At 43.1% G+C, this 14,252-nt stretch overlaps 1 protein-coding gene across 1 annotated transcript in view; it reads left to right on the forward strand.

The window, feature by feature from the left end:
- Positions 1–220: 220 nt before the first annotated feature.
- FASN (fatty acid synthase) overlaps positions 221–14,252 on the forward strand; it is a 38,106-nt gene continuing 24,074 nt past the window's right edge. Inside the window, exons 1-13 of the mRNA XM_010281667.1 lie at positions 221–369; positions 1,279–1,431; positions 3,759–3,932; positions 4,798–4,998; positions 5,478–5,600; positions 6,261–6,376; positions 6,631–6,765; positions 9,517–9,976; positions 10,352–10,539; positions 11,313–11,502; positions 12,977–13,071; positions 13,492–13,626; positions 13,929–14,132. Coding sequence (XP_010279969.1) covers positions 243–369; positions 1,279–1,431; positions 3,759–3,932; positions 4,798–4,998; positions 5,478–5,600; positions 6,261–6,376; positions 6,631–6,765; positions 9,517–9,976; positions 10,352–10,539; positions 11,313–11,502; positions 12,977–13,071; positions 13,492–13,626; positions 13,929–14,132 — 2,301 coding nt within the window. The 5' untranslated portion in view covers positions 221–242. The remainder of the gene's footprint in view (positions 370–1,278; positions 1,432–3,758; positions 3,933–4,797; positions 4,999–5,477; positions 5,601–6,260; positions 6,377–6,630; positions 6,766–9,516; positions 9,977–10,351; positions 10,540–11,312; positions 11,503–12,976; positions 13,072–13,491; positions 13,627–13,928; positions 14,133–14,252) is intronic.

Here is a 14,252-nt window from a genome sequence, read left to right on the forward strand (position 1 = left end):
TCCATTTGATTAGTTGGGATGCCTTTTGTTTGTTGGCTGGTTGGTTTTGTTTTTTGTTGGGTTTTGTTTTTTTTTTTAGTCAAGACTCCATGGGTTGTTCCTGTGTGGGTGTTTCTCCTGCAAATATGCTTGTTTGTCACAACATGTCAGGAAAACAAGAGACACAGATACTCTCTTTCTCTGTGTGAAATCTTACTAGTCTCACTGCTTTGTGGATCTTAGCAACAGGGAGAAGTTAAGAGATGGAGGACGTGGTGATTGCAGGCATAGCAGGAAAGCTGCCAGAATCAGAGAACTTGCAAGAGTTTTGGGAGAACCTGTTTAATGGAGTTGATATGGTCACAGAGGATGATCGGAGATGGAAACCAGGTGAGTGCTTAATGTCTCTCCTTTTGGAGCCCAGAGTTCTGAGCGTTTTAGAGGAATTATCCTATGAAAGGAAAGGATTTATCAAATGTGAAACCCTGCTAGAGCTTCTGAATTCACTTTTGATATATCATCAAGAAATTCAGGAACAGAACGTTTTTATGAAGGTCTCATGCAATCCATTTTACTATGTCAAGTCCCATGGAGTAGTAGCTTATAAATAATATGTAGCTTCCAAATAAAAGAACACTCTGACACAGCAGCCAGGAAGCATGAATCCTGTGCCTGCTGTTGATAGCAGTGATAGTAAGACGGCTCTGTCATTTTTCTGTGTTCAGAAATAGCACAGGGACTCTGATCCTGTGATTTAAGGCTTTTTACAATGTTTTTTTCTGTCTGATTGTGTTTTCTGAAGTGTTTGGCACATGTCTGTCCAATTCAACTAGTGACTTGCAGAAGCAAAAATTAGCTTTTGGTTTTTTCTGTCTGATTGTGTTTTCTGAAGTGTTTGGCACATGTCTGTCCAATTCAACTAGTGACTTGCAGAAGCAAAAAGCAGCTTTTGTTTTTTTCTAACTGGTGACTGACTGGAACCACTGATTTGGACTCTGTTTAATCTGCTTGGTACAACTTGCCAAAGCAAAAATGCTTAAACTAGATAGATGTCTTTTGCTGCTATATCTGGTAGACTCTTAAAAAGGACAATTGTTTTTGTTAATGCAGTGTTCTTACTTCCAAATAAGATTCAGAGACGTGTAAGTAGATATTCATGCAGCACTCTGGGTACTGCAACAGGGAAGTGAGGTTTCATGTGTAATCGAGAATTGGCTGTGGTGATTCTGTACTTTGTCTCAGCTGGTAGCTGCTTCAAAACTCATATTTTGTGACTCTGTGTTGAATTTTTTTCCTCAGGAATTTATGGACTGCCCAAGAGAAATGGAAAGCTCAAGGACATAAGCAAATTTGATGCATCTTTTTTTGGAGTTCACCCCAAACAAGCTCATACGATGGATCCTCAGCTTCGCTTGCTGTTGGAAGTTTCTTATGAAGCTATTTTGGATGGAGGTAAGCAGATGAATGACTGAAGGGAAAGAACTGTGCTGTATTGTCTCTGTGCAGCAGGTGTAGATGTGCACCTGTGTGATGAGATCTCTAAGAAGGGAAAGTCATCACATTAGAGAGGAGACCAAAGAACTGGTATGGGGGTTAGAACAAAGCTGTCTTCCCCAGAACTCAAACTAGGAAATTATGCTGACCGCCAGCAAATCTCTACCTGCATCATATGGTACAACCAGTAGACAGAAACACTTAAACAGTCAACAGTTCTAGAGCTTTCGTATGTTCTGCTCTACCCTAATATTCCATAATAGATCCCTTTGTTAAAGACACATTTGTAGTGCAAAAGGAGGGTGACTTGGTTAAAATTCTCATCCATGGTCTAAAACAATGGCAAATGGCCTATGCATTCTTGTCTATTGGCCAGGTTCATGGAAAATTTGAGGCATGTAATCTGCTTTTGTTGGTTTGCCCAGGAAGTGCACTTTCAGAAATAGGAACCTTTTTCCTCTATCACTGCCAGTGTCTTGAGCTTTTGAGTTAGTTACCCACAGAGCCATGTGGGTTAGACAGGTGTACTCTTCACTGGGTAAAAAACTGGCTGGACGGCCGAGCCCAGAGAGTTGTGGTGAATGGAGTTAAAGCCAGTTGGCAGCTGGTCGCAAGCGGTGTTCCCCAGGGCTCAGTTTTGGGGCCAGTCTTGTTTAATGTCTTTATCAATGATCTGGATGAGGGGATTGCGTGCTCCCTCAGTAAGTTTGCAGATGACACCAAATTGGGCGGGGATATTGATCTGCTTGAGGGTAGGAAGGCTCTGCGGAGAGATCTGGATTGATGGGCTGAGGTCAGCTGTATGAGGTTTAACAAGGCCAAGTGCCAGGTCCTGCACTTTGGGTCACAACAACCCCATGCAACGCTACAGGCTTGGGGAGGAGTGGCTGGAAAGCTGCCTGGTAGAAGAGGACCTGGGGGTGCCGGTTGACAGCCAGCTGAACATGAGCCAGCAGTGTGCCCAGGTGGCCAAGAAGGCCAACAGCATCCTGGCCTGTATCAGCACTAGTGTGGCCAGCAGGAGTAGGGAAGTGATTGTGCCCCTGTACTTGGCACTGGTGAGGCCGCACCTCGAATACTGTGTTCAATTTTGGGCCCCTCACTACAAGAAGGACATTATGTTGCTGGAGCGTGTGCAGAGGAGGCTGAGGGGTCAGAAGAACAAGTCTTGTAAGGAGCGGCTGAGGGAACTGGGATTGTTTAGTCCAGAGAAGAGGAGGCTGAGAGGAGACCTTACTGCTCTCTACAACTACCCGAAAGCAGGTTATAGTGAGGTGGGGGTTGGTCTCTTCTCCCAAGTAACTAGCGATAGGACTAGTGGAAATGGCCTCAGGTTGGGAAAAATTTCTTCACTGAAAGAGTGGTCAAGCATTGGAACAGGCTGCTGAGAGAAGTGATGGAGTCACCATCACTGGAGGCATTCAAAAAATGTGTAGACGTGGCACTTCAGGACATGGTTTAGTGGGCATGATGGTGTTGGGTTGACAGTTGGACTTGATGATCTTAGAGGTCTTTTTGACCTTAATGATTCTATGATAGAGCCAAAAAGTTTATTCTTTATATTAATCAGTTTCATGTCTGAACATAAGAAGCACATGGGGAAAAAATTGGAATCACCTCATTAGTACTGGCTTATTAAAATTAACACTTGCTCCTCTGCTGCTGACCCTCAGTCTGGAGACTTGAATATTGTGCCTGTCTCCAGGACTCCTGAAGCACAGAGAAGAAACAGCAGAGATTGTTGCAAGTTGAGCTTGCTACGTCTTTTTTTTAGGGCAGAGTTGTTTCTTGTTCTGGTTGTTGGCTTTTGTGCTTAAGAATTTTCCTTTCTGTCTTGTACTCCAGATATGGGCTGTGTGTGTGGCTAGCGATAGATACTCATGTGCTCACATGATATTCCAAGTGCTGTGATTTTTCTCCCCTTCAGTCTGCTCCTTTTCTCTGCATCGGCTGTTAGCTTAATCTGATTTGCATTTCTGTGTTTCATAGTCCATACACTCTTCTACACAAGACTCTAGTGACGCCCAGCTAAGCTCAAAAGCTGTCTCAGGGCACAGTATGTTCTGGCCAAAAGCCAATACCAAAGTTCTGGTGGACTCTGCAGTAAGGTTTCTAAGGTGAAACAGATAAAAGGTAACTATAGGTAAGGGAACAATGCTTTAGGCCTGCCAGAAAGGGACAGTAAGTAGTACTGCATGAACTGGAGCCAGCATACTTGATAACTCTCCAGTTTACCCCTTATTGTAAGTTTGTCTACTGTAATCTGCCTTCCGATATCCCCATAGGTATTAATCCAGCCACTCTCCGTGGCACAGACACGGGTGTATGGGTTGGTGCCAGTGGGTCAGAAGCTGGTGAAGCCCTTAGCCAAGATCCAGAACAGCTTTTGGGATACAGTATGACTGGCTGCCAGCGTGCTATGTTTGCCAACAGGATTTCCTACTTTTATGACTTAACAGGTAAGTGCCCCCAAAGCTGTCAATGCTGGTCAGCAATTGCAATTCGAGCATGATTGTAGCACAGTTTCTGTAGAGGAATGGAATGGATATGATGACATAGACCCCTTTTGGGATAAGACAGTAGCATGCAACCATTGTAAGGAGGCATATGAGAAGCAGAAAGTTTATTGTTAACTGTGTGATAAGACTCACTGTAAGGCTTTGTAACTCAGTTGCTGCTGACGGGCATAGCTGGCATTCATCTGAAAGATGATGATGTCAGGAGGCCTTCATGAAAGGACCTAGGTCCTTTCAAGCCTTTAGACTGCTATGTGGTATCAAGCTGTGTAGAAGTCAGCTAGACCAGAGACAAACTGACTGGAACAGTTGGGTCTTTTTTTAGTAAAGTGGAAGAGCCAGCAAAATGATGTGATTGAAGGCATAGACATGTCTTGAACCGTGTGTGGCATTGAAGAGAGTGGGGGAATTGCTCTGAAGAGCAGCAGAGAACAGAGATAATGGCAAGGGTAGCACCAGGAAGGGGGAGGGATTTTTATGGGTGAGAATGGGGAAATAAATGAGACCTGCCTGTGAAGCTGCAGTATCTTTTTGATGGAGACAGACATGGAATTTTTAAAAATACCCTTAAAGCCAAACTGCTTGCAACTTTTTCCACCTTTCTCATCCCTTGTTACCTGGTAAGTAGGCAGAGACGGTGATTCTTGTCTCCCATTGTATCGGGATTACCTGTCATGTTCTGAAGCAACTCTTGCTTAATGTTTTTTTTAATATGTTTCTCTTGTGATCTCATCCTGTAGTCTTTGGAGAGCAACTCTAGGAAATAAACAGTAAACAGCTTTGTTGTTTTCCATTTCTGTTCCCTAAGGACCAAGCATAACTATTGACACGGCCTGCTCCTCTAGTCTCGTTGCTCTGGAAAATGCTTATAAGGCAATTCGTCATGGACAGTGCTGTGCAGCCCTAGTAGGAGGGGTCAACCTTTTGCTGAAACCCAGCACTTCTGTGCAGTTCATGAAACTGGGTATGCTTAGTCCTGATGGTGCCTGTAAGGCTTTTGATGTTTCAGGTAAGGCATTAATACAAAAGGTACTATGTATGAAAGGAACTTATGTGGAGTCTATGTGACCAGCTACTCTTGTAGTACAGCGAAGAGCTGGGCTTGTAGTTGTTCCTAGGTGTGCTGTTTGGTACGTATCCTGGACCTGATCTGTGTTGCATGCTCCATTGAACCTGGAAAACTAACTGTACGGAAGAAACTGTATAGTTCATTCCCCAGCTGCTGTGGAGAGAAGATGGCTATCTCTTGATGGAAACTTTTTATTGTTGTTTGTGATGAGCAGCAAGCCTTTCTAGGACATTTAATGGCGTGCTGTGTTTTGTTGTTGGGTTTTTTTGTGGTTTTTTTTTTTTTTTTACAAAATTGATACTCTCAAAGTGGTCTGTGGTAAGCAGTAGCTCAGGAATGAGATGGCTTTACTGCATGGTGTTTCATAACTTTTTTCAAAGCAGAGCAGAATTAGTGACTCGTTCTCTCTCCGCTCTCAGGAAATGGATATTGTCGCTCTGAAGCTGTTGTTGTCGTTCTTTTGACCAAGAGATCTATGGCTAAGCGGATCTATGCCACAATAGTCAATGCTGGAAGTAACACTGATGGCTTTAAGGAGCAAGGTAGGGCTTGAGTGTCTGGAAGGAGAGATGCCTACAGAACTGTTCAGTCTAGAGTCTTTGTCATCAAAAATGCCTGTTGTGGGGTTCTTCTTTAGATGTGCAAAGATTTTTTTATTTTTTGGGTTTTTTTATTTTTCCATTTTGGTAATGCAAAGTTCAGGACCCTATTTTGTAAAGAAACTGAGGAGACAAGTGGTGTTTCTACTGTACAAAGTAACAGGAATGTCCTGTTGCTAATTTAGCCTTCCTCAGGATATCTCTGCAGTAACTTCTGTACTGATGGTAGAAATGTAGATGGTGTTATGACTGTAAAGCTCCCTACTGCTGTCCCATTTCTCCCACTCTCCAGTTATGGAGACACAAAGTTTCACATGTTCTGCTTGACCTAGACATCTCTTAGTATTCTGCTGACCAGTGTATTTCCACACTAGTCTAACTTATTGCTTTAGGTCCATTTCTGGTTCCTCTATTCTTCCTCCAAAGAGCCTGAGAGGCTTATTGTGCTTCATGCTAAGGACATTGGTGTAAATCCTGAAGGAGTCTCTTTCTGTTTTTTGGGGGTGTTTTTTTGGACCTGGTAGCCCCAAGCAGTTGAAAGGGTGCTAAAATCAGAACAGGAAGCATCTTATAGAGTGGAATTGACAGCAGTTTTGGTCCTAGGTGTGACGTTCCCATCTGGAGAGATGCAGCAGCGGCTGGTCAGCTCTTTGTACAGAGAATGCGGTATCAGACCTGGAGAAGTGGAGTATATTGAAACTCATGGGACAGGCACCAAGGTCAGAATGGCCCCTTTAGGTTTGGAGTGTTTTCTTCTCCCTTATTTTCTTCCCTTGCATCACTTGTCACAGTTTTCGATCACATTATTCTTTGCTTTTCCAAAATGAACTGTATTTCTCCCTTCTATCAGCTACCAAATATATACTGCTTCACCACTTTTGGATTTTGCCCAAACTTCTTAATCCTTTGGATTTCTCTTGTGGTGTGTTTTGGAAGTGCTAGCTAATAGCCATTTTGATTCTCTTCCTACTAGGTTGGAGATCCACAGGAAGTAAATGGCATTGCCAACGTCTTCTGCCAATGTGAGAGAGAGCCACTGTTGATTGGATCAACCAAGTCAAACATGGGTCATCCAGAGCCTGCCTCTGGGCTTGCTGCGTTAGCCAAGGTAACAGGTGGCTTGAGGAGGAAAATATTGGGGGGGAGCACAACAGTGTGAGGGTTTTTTTTGTGTGTGTGTGTGTTAAGGAAAATTTGCATTGATCCAGGATGAGATGTTCACTGAGAGGTAATGAGAAGAACTCGGATGATTCTCATTATTTACTACTTGCTTCATCTGCAAATACTTTTAAAAGCTCAGGCTATTCTGCAAGCTGGACACGAATGCCCAGATGGCCCTCTGCTGTGTGTGCACGCACAGGTGCATGTGCATGCACTTTAGTTCCCCCTTCCTACTGAATTCTACAGAAGCATAACTCTGCTCAGAATAAAGGCTTTGGGATCATTTTATTGGTTATCCCTACACTGAACCTTCCAACAGAACTCTGCTCTAAGTCATTTGGGTTTGAGGGGTGTACAAGTAGAGGGATTTAAATGTTTGCAGTAGTCAGCAACGACCAAAGAGAAGAGCCAATGTGGGCTTTCAGTGCCAAAAGAGTAGCTGATCCTTCTGGCTGTTTGTCAGGGATCTATCATCTCTTCGTCCTCTCTCTTACGCTGGCAAGAAGCCAGCTGAGTTCTTTGGGATGAGGCTACCAGTTTGAATAACTGGTTGTCTTAGCAACCAGCCTACTAGCTACTGCCGTAGTCAGACAATCTTCTATTGGCTCTGGCTGCTAAACTGCTTAGCAGAGAGCTAGCTGATGTTCACACTTGGTTGTAAGCCCATTACTGACAGCCTTAGAGCCACGCAAATTGAAGTCAGGTATGCTTTCACTACTAGAATTCTAGGCTATTTAAAGTGGTTATTGTGACCTGAATACATACAACTTGCTGTGAATAGCCTCATCTGCAAATAAATAGTGGAGACAGCAGTCTGTAGAGGAAAGTTTACTCTTTTTTGAGCACCTCTATCTCTGAGTTACAGCTTCTTCATAGAAGGAATGATAACTGAGTCATAAAATAAACCTCTCCATCCATACTGTCTTGTACATTATAAACAGTTTGTTTAGTGCAGTTCTGCTGTGGTCTGTCAGGACAGGGTCATAACTTTAAAGGACTGTTTCCCTGTCTGTGTTTTTTAGAGGATGCAGAACTGCAAAGACAAGGGCCACAATTTCTTTTTGAAGACTTCTCTGACACCATGTTTTCCTTTTTTTCTTAAGTTTTCTCACTTAACTTTGTATCAGAACTTACAGCCTGAAGCAAGAGCCCGTGGCACCCATCATGCCCGCTAGAATATCTTTTTGCTGTGCTTTTATTAAGATGTGTTAGGTCTCGTTTCCAGATCTGGCATCTTGAAAGCACCTGAAGCTTTGGAAGGATATTGGAAGCTCTGTAGCTGTTCTCGATTCTCTGAAAGTTGGGCAGCACTTGGTATTTTAAGACTTGGAAGTTAATCAGAATGGCAGATCAGGTGTCCTTGAGACCAAGCCAGAAACTACACCAAGCCCACTATTCTCGGGAAGCCTGCAGTTTCCATAAATGTTTTCTTTTGGAATTCTATAAAGCACTCTTATCTGAGATGTCAGTTAGGAAAATAGATCTTGAAAGTATCTGATTTCAGACTTAAAGAGAATCCATAAATTACGTGGATGGCTAGGAAAGAAACTAGGGCTTGCCAAGGCAACTCCACTTAAATTCTGGTAAGGGAGGGAATACTCACATGCCCCTTTGAACTACTCAACTTGTCTAATTACTTGCTGTACAGCAAAGACAGAGCTTCTTGGTGGCTCTGGTGTACTGTACTCTCAGACTTGTGTAGAAACCATGGCAAACTTAAAAGTACAGATATGTATGCTGTGTAAAGCAACAGCAAGTTCATAGTGCATGGTATTGTAGATGTAGGGCAGTGTGCATGAAAATACTTAGACTGCAACTTCAAACATGCAGACTGGAGTTGAAATCATGCATTTGTGCTGATTTTTTTTCCCAGGTAGGCTGCCGTGTCTGATAGTCAACTTGGAAGAACAGTTCTCAAACCAGTATCTGTTTCTCTGACCATTTTGGGGTGACAAAGGAACTGCCAAACATACAGAGTACAGAGTGTTTGCAACTGACCTTGTAGCCTGTGATTTGCTGGACTTATGCCACAGAGGAGTAAGGGCTTGGTGTCATGGGCTGTTTGTAGAGATGCTGCTGAGAGAAGGGAGCTCTTGCTTTTTTGGCACAGCTATTCTGACTCTCACACTGCTTCTGTACTTCCCTTTGGCTCTGCTAGTTCTGGCCAGTGTGGTGTTCCTGCCTTTTTGGATCAAGAAGACAACAAATGGGTGCAAAGCACCAAGCAAACTCCTTTACCTCAGTGTGCTCAGCTTGGCAAAGGCAGAAGAAATGGAAGGTTTCATTGTGATAAGGAAGAGCTTGTGTAGTGGTGTGTGAATGGGGAGAGATGAAGCGGAGTGTGATGAAGGAACGGGATCTGAAAGGGGAGAAAGATGTGATATTCTCAGTAGCCAGGCTGCTTTTCCAGCAAGACTGCATGGCTTTCCAGTTAGAAAGGGTCTGGAAGCTAAACTTAAAGCCTTCACCCTCACCTTGACTGCTGACTTCCTGCATGGGCTTAAAATTTGCCTAGGTGAGGTAGGTACTACCTCAGTAACATCAATAATGCTATTCTCTGAAGTGTCCCTTTGTCCAAACATAAAGAGAGCTGCTTTAATGTATGCTACATGGTCATTTATAGTAAAACAATAACAACAAAATAAAGTTTGTTAGAAGAAAATGTGGAGCACACTCCACACTCTGTTTTTTCTTTCAGGTCATTCTATCTCTGGAACACGGGCTGTGGGCTCCAAATCTTCATTTCAATACCCCAAATCCAGATATTCCTGCCTTACAAGATGGCTCTTTGGAGGTAGTTTGTAAACCAACGCCAGTGAAAGGTGGCCTTGTCAGCATCAACTCTTTTGGCTTTGGAGGTGCTAATGCTCATGTCATTCTGAGGCCAAATGAGAAGAAACGCCAGCCTCTGGAGACTTGCAACACTCCAAGACTGGTTCAAATTTGTGGCAGAACCCAGGAAGCTGTGGAAATACTAATTCAAGAGAGCAGAAGACATGGAGGGTGCAGCCCATTTGTAAGCCTGCTTAGTGATATCTCTACAGTTCCTGTATCCTTCATGCCCTACAGGGGCTACACACTAGTTGGCACTGAGAGTGACATAAAAGAGGTTCAGCAAGTTCAAGCATCTGATAGACCGCTCTGGTACATCTGTTCAGGTAGGTGTGCAGCGGTCGGTCCAGGCTTCTGCATTCCTCTGTAGATCTGGGGTTTGAGCAATTGGATTCTGTGCTTTAAAGTTGTTTTCCACTCTAGCATGACGAAATATCTTGCAGCCCTGTGATATGTCTAAGAAACTTATGTTTCCTGCGTTTTATCTAATCCTTCCAACCTTGCTATCTTCTTGCTATGACAGCAAAGTCCAGGAAAATAAACAGCAGTGCCTAATTTAGAGGATGTTAGAAATATACAATGTTTTCCTTTTGCAATTTTTTTCTAAATAATTTCTTTCCTCACTGCCAGAGCAAGTGTGTGATGTCTAGTCCTTTTATGGAGCGTTGCTAAAGCTCACTTTCTCCTTTCTTATCCTGCAGGCATGGGAACACAGTGGAAAGGTATGGGCCTGAGCCTTATGAAGTTGGATTTGTTTCGCCAGTCTATATTGCGCTCAGACGAGGCTTTGAAGAACACAGGCCTAAAGGTCTCAGACCTGCTTCTGCAAGCAGATGAGAACACTTTTGATGACACTGTCCATGCATTTGTTGGACTAGCTGCTATTCAGGTAAGACTCAAATGACTGGTGGAAGGGGTCATGGACACAATGCATGTAAGCATGCTCTGCTAGTGTGTCTGTTTGGCCGCTAACCCTTTATACAGATGAATGGAACCTTTTTTTGTGTAATCAGCAAATGGCAGCTGTTAGAAATATCTCTCTGATCGGAGGGAGTGTGTTGCACCCTTGCCAGTTTTGGGCTCTGCCACTTGCAAGCTGCTTGGGTGAATATTGATCTTAACTGATTTCCATGTGTATCTGTGTCTATGTGGGGCAGTTTCTCCTTTTAAGAGACTAAGGAATGTCTTTAAGTCTTACGTAAACGTTTTTGCCAAGGAACAAGGTTCCATAGAATGCCTTCTAAAATTTGTTCTGCAAATGAACTAAATGATACTAAATGACACACAGAATTAAAGACACTTCAGTGTGCAATTTGTTGCCTCTTAATAAACTAGAGGCAGAACTTTTAAAGTGATCTGTAAAGCTGGTCTTGCCTCTTGTCTTGTACAGACATGGTCTTAGCAACCTCCTATTGTTGGAAATAGCTTCTTAGTGGAAAGCTACATAGTGGAGAGGCCCAAACAATACTGAAGTCACATAACGATTCTTGGGACTGCTTTGAAATGAGTCTGGAGCTGCAGCTGGGGAGGGGAGCAGTAGGGCCAAGAGCAATGTCTGTACCAGAAAGCCACTGTGTAATGCTCTCACTACTGCTGTGTGCCTTTGAGGCCTGACACCTGCTTATTCTGGCATGACATCACTAATCCTACTTTTCCTTGCAGATTGCCCAGATTGACATGCTGAAGGCTGCAGGTCTGCAACCAGATGGGATTCTGGGCCACTCAGTGGGAGAACTAGCTTGTGGCTATGCAGATAACTCCTTAAGTCATGAAGAAGCCATTCTTGCTGCTTATTGGCGGGGACGTTGTGTTAAAGAGGCCAAACTGCCCCCAGGAGGAATGGCTGCTGTTGGTAGGTATACTCCTACCAAAAAAAAGATAGAGGAAAGTACACCCGATCTCTGTTGCATGGCATTGGGATAAAACTGGGCTCTGACATGTGTTGGTGGAGACAATCATGCCTGTAAAACTTTGGCTACTGTTGCCTCTTCTTTTTCTTCTGATGTAGAACAGGTTATTAAATATAGAAGTTGATATAATGGTAGTAATCTCTGACCTGGAATACCGTGGAATTTTGGTAATCCATCTAAAACTAAGTGCAAATGGAGAGATTTATTGACAAGTGACTAGTGACAGAGGCCTGGTAAATAATTTCCTTGAAAAGAGAGGTGAAAATCTAAGGCACTGGGGTTTTTGGCTTTTTACATATATATACACACACACACACATATATATGTATGTATATGCACATACATATATTTAATTATTTTTTTTTAAAGAGAGATATTTCTGATTGTCTGCAAGAGTAATGAAACATGAAACCAGTCAGCCACTGTTATGGAGTGGGCAACTGGCTAGTGGAACTTAATGCCATTAGAACTTACTTGGGCCTAATAGCACTTAAGAAGAAGCTTTCTCCTGAACAATCTTTGCTCAGTGTTTCTATAAGTCATATAGTTTTGCCCACTGTTGGGTGAAATTTTGAGCTTTGGACCCAGCAGTTTTTCTTCGTGATGTGGCTTATGTGTTTAAAAATAAAACTATTATTGGTATTATTGTTGTTTTTCTAGTTCTTACTATTGGACTCAGTGGTAAATTAAAAACTGAAACACTTAAGAGAAAAACTGTTTGGAGGTCTGATGCAATATGTTTGACTAGATAACTTGTAAAAAGTCTAGGATTGTAACTTTAGGTAGGTTGTCCTTTGTAGCATTAGTTAATTTAGCTTTTTTTTTTCCCCCTTGATATTAAATACATGACACTTATCATAGAACTTATCTTGGAGTGCTGCACATAATATGTTTTTCCTAATCTGATGTTGATTTCAAGTTCTTCCTGTGACTTGTATCCATGTAATAGGTGACCAGGTGCTGCATGTGTTAAGCTAGTTTAAGCCACTAGAGTTGTGAATTTCTACAGATATTTTGTGGCTCTCAGTTTCTATGAGTCCAGCTCACATGTTCTCCTTCCTGTTCTAGCTTGGATTGCTAAGGGCAAGATAAGACAAAACAATCAATTCTGTAGCTTCCTTGAAAGTGTGGAGGTTCCCCCCCCACCATCCCTTAATGGGATGGTACAAAGATTTAGTCTTCTGTTCTTGTGCTCAGTAACAGTGGTAAATGTCATGTTAAAGCCCGGAGATAAATATCCTTACCTTTTGCAGAGTCACTTGTGGGGGAAGGGGGGATGTCTGTCTGTCTTTTAAGAATCCTTCCCAGTTTTGCAAAATGCTGAATTAAGCTCAATAATTGTGCAGTTAGGATTGCCTCCCTTATGAGGCTCACTGCTAGAAACACTTGTGTTGTCCTGAGGCCTTCCTTCTGCAGGTCTGACATGGGAGGAATGCAAGCAATGCTGTCCTCCAAATGTGGTACCAGCCTGTCACAACTCTGAAGATACTGTCACTGTTTCGGGGCCTCTGGTGAGCAAGGAACTGATGCAATGCATACCTGAGTTGTGATTGGGACCCGTGAAGTTCTGGTTTGAAGAGAGTGTGAAGCTGAGTTAAAGCTCAGCTGCTTGCAAAGGGGAGCTGGATTAAAGCGGGAGTGGGACGACATGGTGCTTTGTATAAACTTCAACGCTCAAATATTCTGTGAGAGCAAGTGATGTTAGTGCCTCAGGAAGCTAGTAATAAAAGATCTCTTATGCCAAATAGTTTTATAGCCACAGGCATAATGAGTTATAAATTACAAGACTGAGAAGAGCGATAACCTCATCCCAGACATGGCTCCCCTTAAGTGGCAAGTGATGAAGGGCATGAGGGGAGTACAGTGACTCATACAGATCCCAAATACGTTGTGAGCTTTTATTCTTAGTTCATTTATATTCCTCTTCTTAGGACTCTGTGAATGAGTTTGTAGCCAAACTGAAAAAGGATGGTGTGTTTGCAAAGGAAGTGCGCAGTGCTGGAGTTGCATTTCATTCCTATTACATGGCATCTATTGCACCAGTGCTACTCAGTGCCCTGAAAAAGGTAATACTGCCAAACTATGGCTTGCATGGCTTGCGCTCGGGCACCTCAATTTGAGTATAGGTGATGTTGAGCTTAAGGAGGTTCCTTTCTTTAGGAGGAGAAGGAAGTCTCTTGAAGAGCATGTAGACTTCTGTGAGACCTAAGCTTTGAAGTCATTTTGGCCTCAAGCAGAAAGATGTTCTGAGCAATGAAGCTGAGAAAAAGTGGCCTGCGAAAAGGAGGGGCTGCTTGCTTTTGTCTGTCTTATGGTTATCTGTGACGTGTAACTCTTTATCCTGTCTCTCTTCCTTTCCTGTCTGTAGGTCATACCACACCCTAAACCTCGTTCAGCACGATGGATCAGTACATCTATCCCTGAATCTCAGTGGCAGAGTGATCTGGCTAGGAATTCCTCTGCAGAGTATCATGTGAACAACCTAGTGAATCCAGTGCTGTTCCATGAAGGTCTGAAGCATATTCCAGAGAACGCTGTTGTAGTAGAGATTGCTCCGCATGCTCTTTTACAGGTATTGTATTTGATTGTGTCGGTATGATACTGTGTTGATAGGATGCTGCAGGGAGGAGATTGAGGGTCTGAGGACTAGGAAATACTGCTTCGCCTCTCCACTCCCCCTCGCCCCGCCCCC

The sequence above is a fragment of the Phaethon lepturus genome, unplaced genomic scaffold (assembly GCF_000687285.1).
Source record: "Phaethon lepturus isolate BGI_N335 unplaced genomic scaffold, ASM68728v1 scaffold32522, whole genome shotgun sequence".
Classification (NCBI taxonomy): Eukaryota; Metazoa; Chordata; class Aves; order Phaethontiformes; family Phaethontidae; genus Phaethon; species Phaethon lepturus.